This window comes from Ascaphus truei, chromosome 7 (assembly GCF_040206685.1).
Source record: "Ascaphus truei isolate aAscTru1 chromosome 7, aAscTru1.hap1, whole genome shotgun sequence".
Classification (NCBI taxonomy): domain Eukaryota; kingdom Metazoa; phylum Chordata; class Amphibia; order Anura; family Ascaphidae; genus Ascaphus; species Ascaphus truei.
In genome coordinates this window covers 1,387,501-1,402,483 of record NC_134489.1, presented here as the reverse complement: position 1 = coordinate 1,402,483, position 14,983 = coordinate 1,387,501, and the positions used below count along the sequence as shown (strand labels likewise).

The 14,983-nt window shown below is 44.8% G+C and overlaps 1 protein-coding gene across 1 annotated transcript in view; it reads left to right on the top strand.

Annotated features, from left to right (window-relative positions):
* DNAJB11 (DnaJ heat shock protein family (Hsp40) member B11) overlaps positions 1-14,983 on the top strand; it is an 87,131-nt gene that overhangs the window by 69,901 nt on the left and 2,247 nt on the right. The window contains exon 9 of the mRNA XM_075606818.1: positions 6,399-6,558. Coding sequence (XP_075462933.1) covers positions 6,399-6,558 — 160 coding nt within the window. The remainder of the gene's footprint in view (positions 1-6,398; positions 6,559-14,983) is intronic.

The window sequence follows — 14,983 nt, the reverse complement described above, 5'->3', positions numbered from 1 at the left end:
CCGGTCTTTGTTATTTGTTTTGGAGCATCTTTTGGTCGTTTCAAATTTGCTGCTGCTGTTCTGTCGCTTAGAATCTGCTCTCTGGATTGGCTGAGGGATTCTTATAATATTTCTGAGTTCATGAAATTCTCCAGCAATCCCAGCATGGGAACTTTCCTACCAGCCAATCAGAGCAATGCCAGTCTTCTGAATCAGCCGAGGGCATGCGCAAGATTGCCACCTCTGCCACTTAGTATGCAGAAGCCACCTGCTGGTTTAGGCTCCTCACAGTCTGCTGGGGCAAATGGGGCAAATGGCAGTTCCTAGAACTTACATTCATCCCAGGATGTGGATACTCAAGCCTAAACCTCCTGTCCAAATGTTCTTCACACCTGGCAACCTCTGGGGGCTTTCATGTTCGATGTCTCGGTAGACTCGCTGGCACCAAGCTGGTAGCCCAATCTTACCCAGAACATCATTCTGGAAAGACCCAGCTCACTATACTGTGCACAAGTCTAAATGTTTTAAAACACACTGTTTAATAAAAATATACACTTAGGATATTTTCAAAGTCTTTCTGGTATGGGGAATAGAATAAAAAGCTGCACTTTATTTCTTTCTAGCCATATTCCCCACACACTATAAACTAGACTTAGACTTGTATGGTTGGAGTTCCTCAGAACCCATAGGGGTTCTGAGGAACTCCAACCATACAAGTCTAAGTCTATATAGGTTCTGTGTGACCTGGGCATGAACTGGGTATCCCCTTAGCCTAGGGACCCCTTGACAAGTCCAGGGACACCTCGCATTCCCTATGCCCCATTTACCTTTCTGGCCTGTGCTGAAGCAGGAAATCCTAGCGGTGTGTCGCGCAAGCGTTTTCAAGGGGAGATTTTGCCGGAGCAATGTGCCTATATGTATCTGGGAATACGACCTGATTCTCTAGTACATTTTTGGGGTACCCAGCAACTCTGGACTCCGACTAGCTAGGCACATTCTGACACTTTCTCTGTAACCCCCCCCCCCCCCTTGAAACTCATAGCCCAGCAATCTCTGCTTGCTGGCACGCATTGAAAGTTAAAAAAACAGCAATTCTTTATTGTCGCATAATTTTACAACAAGCATGTACAATCACTGGACTCAAGAGCTAACACTCCCGAACCCTAATACAGCTGAACCCCGTTATAACGCGGTCCTTGGGGTCCACAACCCCAAGACCGCGTTACAACCGGTGTCGCGTTAAAATTTCACCGGCATCAGCTCTCGAGCCTCCTCATTACAGATTTAATTCTCCATTTTGCCGCCTGTGACAGAGTAAATAAAAGCCACCAGTTGTATGCCTGGAAAACCTATGTCTAGTCTGCAGTGCAGCACTGACTAGGTTAAACTTCAGCTGGGAACCTCAGGACAATTAGTTGGATCCCAGCTGCCTAATCAAGGTGTGTTAAAACCCAGGTTGTAGACACATGGAGTTTGCTGTTGATGAGAGAGGAGTTAGCTGCTAAAGTGATTCCTGAAAACAAAGTCTGAGTAGCAAAGTAGTGAAACTGTGAACTGTCTGTCCCCTGCATAGAAAAAGGGTAGCTGCATATATATAAACTGTCTGCTAAAGAGAAACTGTTTTGGTCGGTTTGCTGAAGGAAAAGCCATTTTCGTTTGTTGCTGAAAAAGAGCTAATTTTGTTTTGTGTGCTGTATATTTTTCAAGGCAAAATATAACAGCCTTGTCAAGAAACCCACGTGTGTAGTTGCATGTACCCTGCAACATATGGTTGTCAAGAAGTGAGATTTGATTTTTTTTCAAAAGGCTCCTGCAGTTAAAGGGCCACACACACACACACACACACACACACACACACACACACACACACACACACACACACACACACACACACACACACACACACACACACACACAAGAATGGAAGAAAGGTTGTAAGCGTTTCTGTGCGAGCAGGCCCGGCTGCAAGCGGAGAGAGATGAAACACTACAGACAGCACAGGATGAGCGGATTGCCAAGCTGCTGACCCAATTCCAAGGGTCTGCCGGTGCAGAACTGGCCAGCAGACCCCCGATACTTCTGAGGAAAATGGCCCCGAAATAGGATCCAGAGGCTTTTTTACTAACATTTGAAAGAGTCGCCGAAGCTCAGGGCTGGGCTGCAGATCGCTGGGCAACTGCTTTGGCCCCGCTCCTCATAGGTGAGGAACAGGCTTCATATCAGGGCCTTCCTACAGATCAGGCAATGGACTACCGCCAAGTAAAAGCCGCCATACTGGATCGCTTAGGTGTGACCCCAGAGACCTACCGGCAGCAGTTCCGGAACATGAAGTACACCGCTAAGATGAGACCCCGGGTCCTCGCTCAGCGATTATTGGACTTGTGTACACGCTGGATACAACCAGGGGAGTGCACTAAGGAGGCAATTCTTGAGCAGGTGGTTTTGGAACAATTTCTACAAGTAATACCCCCTCCCGCACGCTCGTGGGTAAAACGCCACGCTGCTGAAACCCTAGCTTTGGAGGTCCGACTCGTGGAGAACTTCCTTGGGGCTGAGCAGCAGGAGAGTGTCCTGGACCACACTCCACCGGCACTTGCGGACGCCCAAAGAGGGAGGTCGGATCAATGGGGAACCTACGGCCCGTCACGGAACTGACAAGTCCAAAGGAAGGAGCAGTCGTTCAAGCAAGGACGGAGTCCAAATGCTGGTCCCCGCAGAGACCCTCATCTCCTTCCGGATGTCGGCTCGTCGCAAAGTGAGAGGAACCTCCGAGGACGTCGCCCACAGGACCCACCAGATGCCTGGTCTCCAGTAACTGGTCCAGCGGAGCACTATCCACAGCCCCCTCCTACGAGGGAACCCTCTCCATGTTCTGCCTGCGGAGAACAAGGTCACCGGTATGTGGACTGTCCACTGATGGATTGTTCATTCAGCAGAACCGTCGCCTCGGCTTTTTCTGGGGAAAATTACAAGCCCTGGCTACTTCCAGCCCTGATTGGGGGAAAAACCGTCCAGGCCCTTGTAGATTCGGGCTCTGGGAAAACTCTGGTCCTCCAGGAACTGTTACCGCTCAACGTGTGTTCTTTTGACTCCCCATGGAGCATAGAATATATACACGGCGATGTAAAACCTTATCCGACGGCCAAAATCCGGCTACAGGTAAAAGGTCAGGAGGCTTACCTCGAAGTAGGAGTCGCTCCTTGGCTACCTGCACCTGTTGTGCTCGGTCGGGACTGGCCTTTCTTTGCGGACCTAATGGCCCCAGTCTTTCATGAGGAGCCTCCTTCTAGGTCTCAGGAGAACCCTGGCAAACTGTTCCCCTTCTCGGCAGACCTTTTTCCCAGTAGACACCGGGTTCAAAAGACTCGGAAGCAAAGACGCTTGGACAAACAGGACTGGTTGCAGTAATCTGGGTCTCAAGGTGACCATTCTAGTAGTTAGAGGTCACAAGTGATGGCTGGGGATGGCCAAAGGGAGGGGGATATGGGCCCTGGAGATTTACCAGACCTGTACCTCCCTGACTTTCGCCAGAAGCAAAGGGAAGACCCAGTCCTTGCTAGAGTTGTATGACAAGGTGGTGAAAATTGATGAACAGATTTTAGATGCACAGGGGGTGATAGTATTCCCCCATTTTGAGCTATCAAAGGATATCCTATATAGGGTGAATAGGCAGACACAAACAGGGGAGGTCACCAGACAGATATTGGTTCCCAAGGCGTTTGTTAAATCTGTGTTCACTCTTGCCCATACTGTCCCTTGGGGTGTCCCTTTAACGGACCTCACAAAGTGTGCCCCTACACAAGTGGTGTGGTCAAGGGATTGTCAGAGAGCCTTTGAGGACATAAAAAGGTGCCTATCAGAGGGTCCCATCCTTAGAAGCCCAGACTTCAACAGCCCTTTTATAGTGCAAACAGATGCATCAGAGATAGGGCTAGGGGCAGTGTTGTCACAACAGTTTGAGGGAGTTGAACATCCTATCCCTTTCCTGAGTAGGAAAATGTTCCCAAGGGGAAAAAAACTACTCAGTGATTGAGAACGAGTGCCTCGCAGTAAAGTGGGCAATCGAGGCTTTGAGGCATTACCTGGCAGGAGTCCATTTTACTTTGGTGATGGATGATGCTCCACTAAAATGGCTAAATAGCATGAAGGATTCCAATGCTAGATTGACTAGGTGGTATATGGCACTCCAACCCTTCTCATTTGAGATTCAGCATAGGCTGGGAAAAGAGAACGCAAATGCTGACTTCTTTTCTAGAGAAGGGGTGGATGGTCGGGCTTCAGTCGTGCGTAGCCCCAGCCACACACTAACAGGGGAGGAATGTGACAGGGTAAATAAAAGCCACCAGTTATATGCCTGGAAAACCTATGTCTAGTCTGTAGTGCAGCACTGACTAGGTTAAAATTCAGCTGGGAACCTCAGGACAATTAGTTGGATCCCAGCTGCCTAATCAAAGTGTGTTAAAACCCAGGTTGTAGACACATGGAGTTTGCTGTTGATGAGAGAGGAGTAAGCTGCTAAAGTGATTCCTGAAAACAAAGTCTGAGTAGCAAAGTAGTGAAACTGTGAACTGTCTGTCCCCTGCATAGAAAAAGGGTAGCTGCATATATATAAACTGTCTGCTAAAGAGAAACTGTTTTGGTCGGTTTGCTGAAGGAAAAGCCATTTTCGTTTGTTGCTGAAAAAGAGCTATTTTTGTTTTGTATGCTGTATATTTTTCAAGGCAAAATAAAACAGCCTTGTCAAGAAACACACGTGTGTAGTTGCATGTACCCTGCAACACCGCCTTACCAGTGCTCTCCTGTTCCTGCTGTCCATGTGCTCATATCTCTCTGCTCTGCTCATCTCTCTCCTCTCTTGCCGTCGCGTGCCATTGTTTTTTTTTCAAACATTCAATTCAATGCTTTATTGATTACCAGACACAGACACAATTAAACATTAATACATTTTGTACAAAACATATGCAGGAATTGAACTCGGGACCTTCTTTATTAATTCTTTATTAATAATTCATTATTAATCATTCTGTATGATTAATTATGTATTATTAATAAGTATGATTGTTAATGTATTAATACTTAATCATTATTAATTAGTAAGTATTAATAATTGTTATTAATAATTAAGTATTAATAATTATTATTACCAATTGGGTATAATTATTAATACCCAATTAGTAATAATAATTATTAATACTTAATTATTAATAAACCGTATTAATACTTAATAATTATTAGTAGGTATTAATAATTATTATTAATAATGAAGTATTAATAATTATTATTACTAATTGGGTATTAATTATACCCAATTGGTAATAATAATTATTAATACTTAATTATTAATAACAATTATTAATACTTAATAATTATTAATAATTATTACGTATTAATACATTTTATTAATAAGTATTAATAATTATTCTTAAGTATTTAGTAATAATTATTAATTGGTTAATTAACTGTTAATAATAATTAATCATACTTATTAATACATAATTAATCAAAGAATGATTAATAATGAATTATTAATAAAGAATTATTATTAATATATATCATTATTGATTAATAAATAATTATTACTTAATAAAGAATAATAATTAATTATATATTTATAAATTATACAATATAATTAAAATAATAATTTATGAAAAAATGTAATTATACCATTTCATACAGGAATTGAACCCAGGACCCTTTCATATGTTGGTTAAGAGTTCTACCTCTACACCACAGAGGCTGTGTGATGTCATAGACATCTAGAAATAGACTTAAGATTTAACATTGACATGTACCCTGTGGCAATGTGTTGTAGAGGATAAATATATTTATAGGTTATGTCTTGTCACACCAAGCCTATGGTGTAGAGGTAAGAGGCAAGGCATTGGTATCAGAAGGTCCAGAGTACAATCCCTGCATGTGTTTTGTACAATATGTATTAATGTTTAATTGTGTCTGTGTCTGGTAGTCAATAAAGCATTGAATTGAATGTTTGAAATGTTTGAAGAAAAAAAAAACGATGGCACGCGACGGGCAGAGAGATGAGCACGTGGACAGCTGGAAGTGCAGAGCGTAAGGCGGCAAAATGGAGGATTTGAGATGCAGGTAAGGCGGCAAAATGGAGGCTTTCAATTCGGGAGCCATGCTCAGACCGCGTTATAAGCGAATTCGTGTTGTATTGGATCGCGCTATAACGGGGTTGAGCTGTACATGGATCAGAGGTAACCAAACGGACTTGACCTTTATTGTGAGCCTGTTTACCCCCTAACCATCACACTAAGTACTTGTTCTATTCCAAGTATATGTTGGTATAACTAGCCATTAAAAAAGTTAGTGGGTAAAATGAGTGACAATAACCCTCCAGACTTTGTATTGCAATGTATTACAGAGATATTCAGCAGTTGCCATCCTTTTGTTTACAGGTTCACATAATGCGAGATAAGATCACCAAACCAGGAGCAAAACTGTGGAAGAAGGGGGAAGGTCTGCCAAACTTTGACAATAACAACATCAAAGGTTCTCTAATTATAACTTTTGATGTTGAATTCCCCAAAGAACAATTAACAGAGGAGCAGCGGAATGGTAAGCAGCCTTTTACTTATTATCACATTTATGTTATGAGCAAGAACACCTGAAAGCCTTGACAGTACCTTAACTTTATACATCAGTCATATTCTTTAACAAAAACATTATTAATAAATATTCTTAAAGTTCAGTTAAAATTTAAAAATTGGGGATTACTGTAAGTGACTCATAAAATCTCAGGCCTTAAGGCTTCTCCCACTCTTGCAACTCTACTTCACTTTCTGCAGTCCTACCTTGATATCTCTATTTTGTTTGTAAACAGTTTGAAAGTAAAAATTCTCTCTCTCTCTCTCTCTCTCTCTCTCTCTCTCATCAGAAACACAGGTGCGCGCGCAAATCAGAAACACAGGTGCATGGATAAATATGTGAGCAAGTCCTATATTCGAATTACACAACGAGATGTACCTATAAATGAAAAAAATACCAATATGGTGAAGTATGTTTATGTATAAAATTATTGCGCAAGCAACAGAGGCTACTTACAATATAACAGGCATATCAGTAAAATGCTTTCAGATCGCTGCATCAAAGGCGCTGATATTCTCAGGAACCGCTCACTCCGTCTGTGCGCTCGGTCGCGGAAGCTTCACTGCTCAGCTGTAAGCAGTTGCGCGGGTCCTCCGATTGTGACGTCACTCCCCTAAACGGGGATACCGCTGGCTCCGTTAACTTGGCGAGATTAGTCACAGGACTCAATTCCGATATTGATAGAACAGTCCCAATAGCCTTTAAATAAGGCTTATCAGCAAATAGAAGGACAGTTAAAAGTCCTGAAATATAATTGAAAATGGGGAGCTCTACTAAGACCCTCATCCTTCTAGTTTCGTCTGAGTTTAGACTTCTTCTGGGGCATATCAGCCCCTTTGATGCAGCGATCTTAAAGCATTTTACTGATATGCCTTTTATTTCTGCTACATTGTAAGTAGCCTCTGTTGCTTCTTGCTGGGACTTATTCACGTATTTATCCTTCAGGTGTTGTACATCCATGCACCTGTGACTCTGATTTGCGCCTTGTGTTTTTTTTGTACTTTGTATTTTCTTTGGGGTGGTGTATACCAATTGCATTATGGCAGCACTCATAGACATCATTGCAACACTATTTTAAATCAGTTTTGCGCACCTTATACTTTTTCTTTTTAGATATATTTATCTTAAACCAGCCTTTCAAGACAAAGACATTCATATGTACTGTACGACAAAATGTGAAGAAACCAAGTGTGTATATTGTGACAAACGGCTTACTCCGGGGCTCCGTCGTTTGTCCGGGACTGTTTAGAACACGGTCTTTTAGGGTAGGTTAAATGATGAGGCGTCACGTACTGTTCCTTTAAACAGGCTATGCCTGGTTTATTCAGTCCCAGGCACTGAGACTGCCACAGTGCATACAACAGAAAACAGATCAAAACAAAAGCTGCTCACCTGAGCGATAACTTAACTTAGATATCCCTGACTCAGGGTTGGAAGTGGCTTTTCCACTTCCAACATCAAAACATGGTACTTTTGCAGTCTTACACAAATGAACAGAAAGATTGAACCTGTTTGGGGAAGAGGCTTCTCCCCTCTGTAGTTCAGCAGCCTTCCAGCCTCCTGGCTCTTGTGGGGAGACCAGAGCAAACAGGAAATCAGTCTTTCATACCTGATTCCTAATTAGCATGACAGGTGACAGAAATCAGGCAGCAGACAAACTCTGGTCTGGATCTCTCATCCCTCAGTTCCAGCGCTTGCCAAACTGTGGGATGGAGTGTATGTATTATAAGGCTGCACTCCCAGGCCAAACAGGATAGAAACTGTCTAGTATCCTGGGAGCCCTATATACGGAATTTATTACCATCCCCTGGTTTCTGTCACAATATGTATATGGAAGGGGATGTGGTAAATAGTGAATTAACACTGCTGATCGCACGTGGTGTGGTGAGAGGATTATCAAACGACCAGTTGTTAGGCATAGTAGCCATCACAGAAACTCGTTTCAAATATCTAGTTTCCCCATTATTTAGCCATTCGAATCCTTTTCAATATGTATACTAAAATCTGTGGGGTTTCTTTACAATGGGGTAAGTCACTGTGATGAATACCTAATTCAATTTATACTGTGTTAATTGTTAGTCAATGAATGTGATGACATTTTAAATTATGACCTGTTTTTCAAATTGTGATAATATTACTACAGTTATTTATTGTAATCTTATGCTGTTTGTCCAGTTTAATTTCATGAGCTTTATTAACTCTGTGTCCTTATACTATTTATATAGAACATACATGTTCCCAGCACACCAAGAAAAAAGAACTAATAAAGTATCAGCCAAAAAGTCAAATTTAATTAAACATTAACAATGCATATAACGTCAAACAGCAACAGAGGGACAACGTATATATACAGGGACAAACACAGGGATGGGGAAGGAAAGAGAGGAAAGGAGAGGAAGAAAAAAACACAGGAAATTAAAAAGTGCAGGGGGCAACGTAATGTTTTGGGGTACAGACCCCTTCTTCTGGCCCGTTCCCAGGTAGACCGAAGTCACCTGGTACTTCCCTTACCCTGTGACTAGGTCCCTGAAATACACAGTGACACACGGACACTAAATTACAAAGGTAAATGAAACAATGGAATAACATATATATATATATATATATATATATATATATATATATATATATATATATATATATATATATATATATATATATATATATATATATAATACTGAGTTAAGTTATGGTGAGTAAAAAAAGTGACAAAAACCCTCCACAGGAAAGCAAATATGCAAATATAGCTGTATGCTCATCTGCATGTCTTAGGCAGCGTCTATAGCATACAGCTATATTTGCATATATATATATATATATATATATATATATATGCAAATATAACTGTATGCTCATCTGCATGTCTTAGGCAGGTCTGCAACCCCGCCTTTCCCCATTATCACCCAGCATACAGCACTTCCACTGCAGCAAGGGATTCTGGGAAATGACATGCAAATGAGCACACAGTGTCACTTTTTGCCTCAATAACCATTTTTAACATGGTTCCCTATATGCTTAAGCTTGCTGCATGGTCACAGCTTTGAGCACAGCCAGGGTTAAGGTGCATACTGTCAGGATGTGCTCACCACAAACGAGACGGGACCGCGGTGCTGAGGTGGGAAAGGTAATTACGCCACCCACAGCCACAAGGGCACGTCTTGATTGAAGAATGGTGTGGGATTCCGGGATCGGGGTAGGAGAGGTACGGATGGTATAGGGTGCGGTAGCCAAGTCCAGGGTTAGAGAGAGAGACGTTGTCGTTTACCGTAAGCCAGAATCCGAATGCCAGAGATGAGAAGAGTCGTGATGCCGTATGCCGAGTTCGGGATGCCAGAGGTGCAGGAAGACGTAGCAGAAGCCGGTCCGGTACACGAGGAAATCTGTGGAACAGAACTAGGGAGGCAGAGAGTGACGAGAACAACTAGTTCTATGCTCAGCCGACGAGTCAATGAATCTGGAGGGTATATGTAGGTATGAGGAACCAATAGCCGAGAAGCAAGGCGGGGTTGTGTGAATGGGCCAGGCTGAGACAGGGATAGGTCTAGATGAGTTCCTGGAGGAGGAGCTATAAATCCTAGAAGTATTGGTGCATTGTATTGTGGCATTGCAAAAGGGTACTGTCTCTTTAAAGGGTTGGTGCGCCCCTGTGTGGCCGCGCCTCCCGGTGGCAGCGTCTGTAGCTGCGTGCGCGGACCCACGCCCTGAACCGAGGGCAGAAGAAGAGACTGGATGTGCGCGCGCGCGCATAGAAGGACCGGAGCTCGGCGCCATGGGGAAGGAGTCCCTGTGAGTCGCGGGAGACCCCGACAGAGCCGCGGGTGAGTAAGGAGCACGCCGTGCACGGCGTAACTCCTGCTTCCTTACAGTACCCCCCCCCTTCAGGGGCGACCTCCGGGCGTCCATGACAAGGCTTGGAGGGATTCCTATGATGGAAAACCTGAAGAAGGCGAGGTGCGTGAAGATCCCGATGGGGAATCCATGAACGTTCCTCAGGTCCGAACCCCTTCCAGTGAACCAGGTATTGTACTCCTCCTCTGGAGATCCTGGAATCCAAGATAAACTGGACCTCGTACTCCTGTTGACCGTGAATCGTAAGAGGAAGTGGAGGAGAAGTATTCTTGGAAAAGCGAGGACTCTGAAATACTGGTTTAAGTAAGGATACATGGAAGACCGAAGGTATCTTCATCGAAGGTGGAAGGCGTAGCTGGTAAGCCACAGGATTAACCCTCCTAACTACGGTGAAGGGACCGAGGAACTTGGGAGCAAGCTTCATGGTAGGAACCTTTAGTCGGATATTCCTGGAAGAAAGCTACACCTTGTCTCCTGGAACAAACTCCGGTACTTGACGTCGAAGGCGATCTGCCTGGAGTTTCTGTCTCCCTGTAGCTACCTTTACGTTCTCCTGAATCCTTGTCCATAAGTCTTTCAGCCGGGAGATGCGTTTGTCCACCGCTGGTACTCCTGAGGATAGGGAGGAAAAAGGTAAACGAGAAGGATGAAAGCCACAATTAATAAAAAATGGAGATTCTTGAGTGGAATCATTGCGAAGAGAGTTAAGAGCAAACTCGTCCCAAGGAAGCAAATCCACCCAATCCTGCTGCGTATCGGTTATAAAACATCGAAGATACTGTTCTAGGTTTTGGTTGGCCCTCTCCGTCTGCCCATTGGTCTGTGGGTGGTATCCTGAAGAGAATTGAAGTGAAATCCCCAATTTTCGGGAAAAGGCACGCCAAAATCTTGATACAAATTGAGATCCACGGTCCGAAACAATAGTTGCTGGCACCACGTGAAGACGAAAAATCTCCTGAATGAAGACATCCGCAAGGCGGGAGGAATTTGGAAGACCCCTCAAAGGCACAAGATGCGTCTGTTTGGAAAAACGATCAATGACCACAAGAATCGTATCCTTTCCCTTGGAATCTGGAAGCTCCACAATGAAGTCCATAGAAATATGGTTCCAGGGACGGTCTGGAATGGGTAAAGGAAGAAGAAGACCTGCTGGTTTGACCCGAGGTACCTTGTTGCGAGCACAAGTACCACACGATTTGACGAACTCCTCTACATCCTTAGCTCTCTCTGGCCACCAGAAGGTGCGTTGAACGAGATCGTTAGTCTTCCGTATTCCAGGATGTCCTGCAGATTTAGAAGAATGACACCATTCTAAAACCTTTTTGCGGTGTTGGACTGCCGTGTAGAGTTTTCCCTCTGGAACTTTGAGCCCTATAGGAATCTGAGATTGCTCGGATTGAATCTTGCCCATAATATCAAAGGAATTGGCGGACAGGATACATCTGGAAGGAATGATAGTCTCTAGCTGTTCTTCAGATTTGTCCTCTGCAAGGAACTGTCGAGAGAGGGCGTCCGCTTTAAGGTTCTTGGAGCCAGGAATGAAGGAGATGAGGAAATTGAATCGTGAAAAAAATAATGCCCAGCGGGCTTGCCGAGAGTTCAAACGACGTGCCCCTTCTAGGTAGAGAAGGTTCTTATGTTCTGTAAGAATGGTTATGGGAGTCTCTGTACCTTCTAAGAAATGTCTCCACTCCTCTAATGCTAATTTGATCGCTAAAAGTTCCCGGTTCCCGACATCGTAATTCTGTTCTGCGGATGAAAATTTCTTTGAAAAGAAGGCGCATGGATGCAGTCTGGCTAAAGGAGATGTCCTCTGGGATAAAACAGCCCCAGCCCCGATGTCAGAAGCATCTACCTCCAAGGTAAAAGGAAGTTTAGGATCCGGGTGTGTGAGGATGGGCGCAGAAACAAAAGCCCTTTTCAGCAGAACAAATGCCTGTATGGCGGTTTCAGACCATGATGAAGGATCTGCACCTTTCTTCGTGAGTGCAGTTATGGGAGATACTGTAGAGGAAAAATTGCGGATGAAACGTCGATAATAGTTTGCAAAACCCAAGAAGCGTTGTACAGCTTTGAGAGTGTTCGGACGAGGCCAGTCCGAAATCGCCTTAAGTTTCTCTGGATCCATATTGAAACCGGAATCAGAAATAACGTAACCCAAAAACGCCACTGATTTGATATGGAACTGACATTTCTCTAATTTCGCAAAGAGATGGTTCTCCCGAAGGCGTAACAACACATGCTGAACGTGTTTGATGTGCTCTTGAGTGGATTGAGAAAAGATAAGTATGTCATCTAGGTAAACAATAAGAAATTTGTTAAGAATGTCCCGAAAAATCTCGTTGACAAAATCCTGGAAAACTGCTGGTGCGTTGCACAGGCCGAACGGCATCACCAGGTATTCGTAGTGGCCGTCATGGGTGTTAAAAGCAGTCTTCCACTCGTCCCCCTCTCGTATCCTTACTAAATTATAGGCCCCTCTTAGATCCAACTTAGAAAAGATAGTAGCTCCCTGGAGACGATCAAATAATTCCGGAATCAAAGGTAGAGGATAGCGATTTTTGCGCGTGATGTTATTCAAGCCTCGGTAGTCAATGCATGGACGGAGAGTACCGTCCTTCTTTTTGACGAAGAAGAAGCCTGCACCAACTGGGAAGATTTTCGGATGAAACCCCTTTCTAAATTCTCAGCGATGTAGGTACTCATGGCTTTCGTCTCTGGGATAGAGAGTGGATACGATCGTCCTCTAGGAAGAGGTGCTCCAGGAAGTAGGTCAATGGGACAATCAAAAGAACGGTGCGGAGGTAGTATCTCGGATCGTGCCTTGTCGAACACATCGCGGAATCCCCAGTTCTCAGAAGGTAAGGAGTCGATCCTCTCTGGCAGAATAGACAACCCACCAATCCTCTGGGAAACCCTGGTACAGGTTTTGGCACACGAAGTAGCCCACTGGATGGGTTCCCGATCCGTCCAGTCGATGCGAGGATTATGGAGTTGAAGCCAAGGAAGACCCATAATCAGCTCAGCAGAGGGAGAGTGGATCACATCGAGAGTAATGAACTCCGTATGGAGATCGAAGAACTGTAGTTGTAGAGACACCGTCTGTAGTGTGATAAATGCCGGTTGTAGGGGTCGACCGTCAATGGCTTCCAGACCTATAGGCGTTTTCTTGGTGACAAGTGAAATATTGTTTCGCCTAGCAAAAGTCTCATCAATAAAGTTACCAGCGGACCCAGAATCAATGAACACTCGCGCTTGAGCGTGAAACCCCTCTCCAGACAGTGTAATAGGCAACATTATCCTGGTGGGTAGTATGTCCTTGACAATAGGAGAAAGGATAAGAATTCCCAACGAAACTCTCCGGGATTTCGTTAGGAGTTGGCGTTTCCCGGCTTGTGAGGACACTGGGGTAGCATGTGACTGGAGTTGCCACAGTACATGCAGAGACCGGCATTACGCCGACGTTGTTTCTCGGCAGGAGGCAGCCTGTTGCCCCCCAGCTGCATTGGTTCCGGAATATTCTCGGAAGGATGTAACGGGGAAATGAAGGAAGGAGCAAGGTTTCTTGGCACCCGTTGTCGGTAACGAGAGCGTTCGAATCTCCGTTCCTGTAGACGCTGATCTACTCGAACCGCCAGGGTGATTAACTCCTCTAAATCAGTAGGACGGTCCCGTGCAGCGAGCTCATCTTTCAGGGACTCAGACAGACCCTGCCAAAACGCAGAAGATAATGCTTCGTTATTCCAACCCGTCTCACCAGCAAGAGTGCGGAACTCTATGGCATACCCAGCGACGGTACGATCTCCCTGGGTTATATGATGAAGGGCCGAAGCTGCCGTTAACTTCCGTGCCGGGGTGTCGAAAACTCTTCTGAACTCCTCGACGAAGAGATCGATGTCCTGGGTGAGAGGCCCTTGTTGTTCCCAGATGGGAGAAGCCCATGCCAGGGCCTGGTCGGTAAGGAGAGACAGGATAAAGCCGACCCTGAAAACAGAAGAGGCAAAACGAGAGGGAGCGAGACGAAATTGGATGAGGCATTGGTTAAGGAAGCCCCTACATCCTTGAGGGTCTCCACCATAGTGTTTGGGAGGTGGAATACGAGGTTCCAGTGCAAACAGAGGGGTAGGAAAGGGAGTTGCAGGTGCAGGGGAAGCTCCGGGTGAAAGTTGCCGAGTGAGAGCTCGAACTTGAACCGTAAGAGAGTTAACACTTTGCTGCAACGTATCTGTCCGTCTATCCGTTTGTTCCAGATAAGTCTCTAGTCTGGTAAAAAGTGCAGAATGGGCATTAATAGTGCGCTCCACCTCAGCGGGGTCCATTTTTGGTGGGCTGAGCATAATGTCAGGATGTGCTCACCACAAACGAGACGGGACCGCGGTGCTGAGGTGGGAAAGGTAATTACGCCACCCACAGCCACGAGGGCACGTCTTGATTGAAGAATGGTCTGGGATTCCGGGATCGGGGTAGGAGAGGTACGGATGGTATAGGGTGCGGTAGCCAAGTCCAGGGTTAGAGAGAGAGACGTCGTTTACCGTAAGCCAGAATC